This window comes from Papilio polytes, unplaced genomic scaffold (assembly GCF_000836215.1).
Source record: "Papilio polytes unplaced genomic scaffold, Ppol_1.0 DF823934.1, whole genome shotgun sequence".
Classification (NCBI taxonomy): Eukaryota; Metazoa; Arthropoda; class Insecta; order Lepidoptera; family Papilionidae; genus Papilio; species Papilio polytes.
Window position 1 is genome coordinate 1,572,643 of NW_013525270.1, and position 3,438 is coordinate 1,576,080.

At 33.3% G+C, this 3,438-nt stretch overlaps 1 protein-coding gene across 1 annotated transcript in view; it reads left to right on the forward strand.

The window, feature by feature from the left end:
• Positions 1-3,438, forward strand: part of LOC106101966 (cadherin-23) — a 20,442-nt gene that overhangs the window by 15,280 nt on the left and 1,724 nt on the right. The window contains 5 exon segments of the mRNA XM_013281357.1: positions 394-674; positions 1,057-1,294; positions 1,733-1,918; positions 2,522-2,857; positions 3,424-3,434. Of these exon segments, the coding sequence (XP_013136811.1) occupies positions 394-674; positions 1,057-1,294; positions 1,733-1,918; positions 2,522-2,857; positions 3,424-3,434 (1,052 nt within the window).

Sequence of the window (3,438 nt, forward strand, 5' to 3'; positions counted from 1 at the left end):
ACACAACGTGCACCAATAGTTACAATCCAGTACAGAACCTGCAACAAATACAGTCGCATACGCAACTTACACCAATACGTACATTCATGTACAAAATACATAATGCCCAAATATACAGGTACACCAATGTATAGAAAGTGCATAACATAACTCGTGTGCATAACAGCTAACCTGGCCACACTCCATGTACATGTGTAAACACAACGTGCAAAATTAAAATACAATCGAGTACACAATTATCACACGCACTTGTACAGCTACGTAAAGATCCATACAACTTTATTTGGGATAGTTGTATACATAACTAAATACAGTCGCGTACAACATTAATACGAATTTGTGTGTTCTTAAATTAAATCTAATCTTAAATTAAAATATTCATATATTTTACAGCTTAGAATAGAAGCATACGACTTAGGTATGCCGACTCCGTTAAGTTCTGATTTGGACCTCACCATATACGTACAGAATGTGGACAACTACCGACCTCGCTTCCCTGATAAAGATATTTCCATTAACATTACTGAAAATGTATCAGATTATGAAATTAATTTACCAAATGTAGTGGAAAGAGACCCTATAGATAGAGGAGATGAGCCTATTCTGCCCGTTTGTTATTATATTGTGGAAGGAAATGAAGACGCCATGTTTGATTTGGATAGAAGCACACACAGGTAACGTAAAATGATTTAAGTGAATTCCAATTTCTTTGATCTGTACATTCTTTTAAAGAATTAGAAATTATAAATGCGAAAGTTTAGATGGATGGTTGGATGGATGGATATTTGTAAGATTTTGTAGCCTAAACTGATAAACGGATATCAATGAAATTTGGCCTAGATGTTCTTTGTATATTTTTTTACTCTAAGCAGACGGAGTCGCGGGCGACAACTAGTGTAAAATAATTTAATACTTAAGTCCAATTTCTTTGATATGTACATTCTTTTAAAGAAAAAAGTTTCTACAAGAAACACAATTTAAATATAAACATATCTCCTAAAAAATAATTTTTTTTTTTTTAATAGATTGAATAAAATATTTGTAATTTCTTATTAGGTTATCGTCAATAGTATTAGATCGTGAGCAGAAATCGAACTACACGTTGACGGTGTTGGCGAGCGAGGACTGCGTCAACACGCCCACGTATCGCGCGTCAGAAGACGCCGTCAGTTCTCTGACAGTTTACGTCACAGTGTCAGATGTCAATGACAACGCACCGAAGTTCGTCAGTCAGATATTTACTGGAGGGATTACTACGGAAGCCGATTTTGGAATCGAATTCATGCACGTTAAGGTAATATATTTATTTTTATCTAGGTAATATTGCAAATAGAAAAGATTTGGATTTTTTGTATATAACGAATGAGGTTAAAATCTGTTAGTGTGATTTAAAATCGAAATTTTTGCTTAATTAGATAGCTATCACTGAGTAATGCTGTAATACTAAGTGTTGCGCCGTTCTTTGTCCGCGCGGAAATAAAAATAATAATAACTATTCTTAATAATATATTAACATATTACTTAGAGATAACGTAGCTTTTTAATAGTGAAAGAATTTATATATTCGGGCCAGGGGTTTTTGAGTTATTTTAAAAGACAAAAAAAAAACAATTTTTTCTTTTTTATAAAATTAGTGTAAATTTTTATGAAAATGAATAAAAAACACATTAATGGTAAGAAAAACTGTTTTATTTTGCAAAATAATTAATTAAAATATTTAATTTATTTACAGGCTATAGATATAGATGAAGGTGACAACGCGAAAATAAGTTACTATTTGATCGGAGAAGTGAAGGAGACATTAACAGAGGGTTTAGAAAACTTGGCGGTGTCTCCCTTCCTCGTGCACCGCGACACTGGCGCTGTCTCACTCAACTTCGACCCGCAGAAAGGGATGAAGGGATACTTTGATTTTAAGGTTGGTACGGTTAAATGTATACAAAGAATTGTTTTATACCTAAATATTTCATTTAATACTGCAAATATTAATAAAATACCTCTGTGTTATTGAAAGTATACAGAATAAGATTTTAAAGTAATAATTATGTCTGAAAAATAATAATACATTATTAATAGACTTTCGGTCGAATACTGAAACGAATCTTAACCTTGCTTCGTTTTTTACATCGAATTTTGGGTTTAGTCGCTGTCATCAATTAAGACAATATACATATTTAAATGTCGTTTCAGTATTCGGCCGTATTCCGTAAATCTTATATTTATTTCCAAATAACTTTTAGTCGCGATTACATACACGCGGAATTAAAAAAAAGAAACTTAGTGACACTTTTCATCACTTCTATCATATATCCATGTATTGATCTACACTTTCGCATTTATAATGTTAACTTACTTTAGCCCGTGACTCCTTTCGCGTGGAATTAAACAAAAGAAAGTAGCATATCTCTTCTTCCAGACTATCCTCTGCATCTATGTCAAATTACATAGAGATCTGTTTAGCAGTTTGGGCTGCAAACTCTAAACTTTCATATTTATTAGTTACCTAAATATGTATTTTCAGGTATTAGCAAACGATACTGATGGTTACCATGACGAGTCTCATGTGTTCATATATCTGTTACGAGAAGACCAGCGCGTGCGGTTCGTGCTCCGCGCGCACCCGGCAGAGATACGAGACAAGATACAAATGTTCAGAGAAACGTTAGCACATGTGACACAATCCGTGGTCAATATCGATGATTTGAGGGTCCATGAGAACAAAGACGGCTCAGTAGACCACACGAAGACAGACTTATACCTACATTTAGTGAATAAAGAGGACCACTCGGTGCTCGAAGTGGACCAAGTTTTGAAACTCGTGGATAATAATATCGAGCAGTTGGACAGTCTTTTTAAGGTATGGATATTTTGTGTTTTTAGAATTATTGTTGTTGTACGAGTTTAAATTTTTTGTATACACGAATATATAAATTGTAAAATGTTCGTTGACCTTATTAAGTTACTTTGCATTGCAAAACGTATTGTCTGTACACTCACCATTTTTTCTTAGTGTCCAAAATTGTTTTGATTAAAACACAATTTAGAAATTGAAGGATAAGTTTTATTTTTATCAGATTATTAGGAGGTTAAATTTTTAACAAGTCACTGTAGTTTAATCGATTTCTCAAAGAATGAGATAAACTCGATATGTAAAGGTTGTCGCGCATTCGTTACAAATTATTTTACCTTTTTTATCGTGTTAAACCAACGACGTCGATATGGTAGTCATGTGGCGTTTGTATGCCTCAGTGATCATAAGAGGTGTTGACTTCATCTACTCTGACGAATGTGCGATAACCTTAAGAATAGGCGTCCTACACTCTGATATTTTTAATGCAATTTTTTCGTTTATGGTATTTAATATTGTTACTAATATAAAGTATACATTGCATAATGTGTGGGTAACTGTTGTGTTGTGTGTAGGAGTTTAACGTGTTG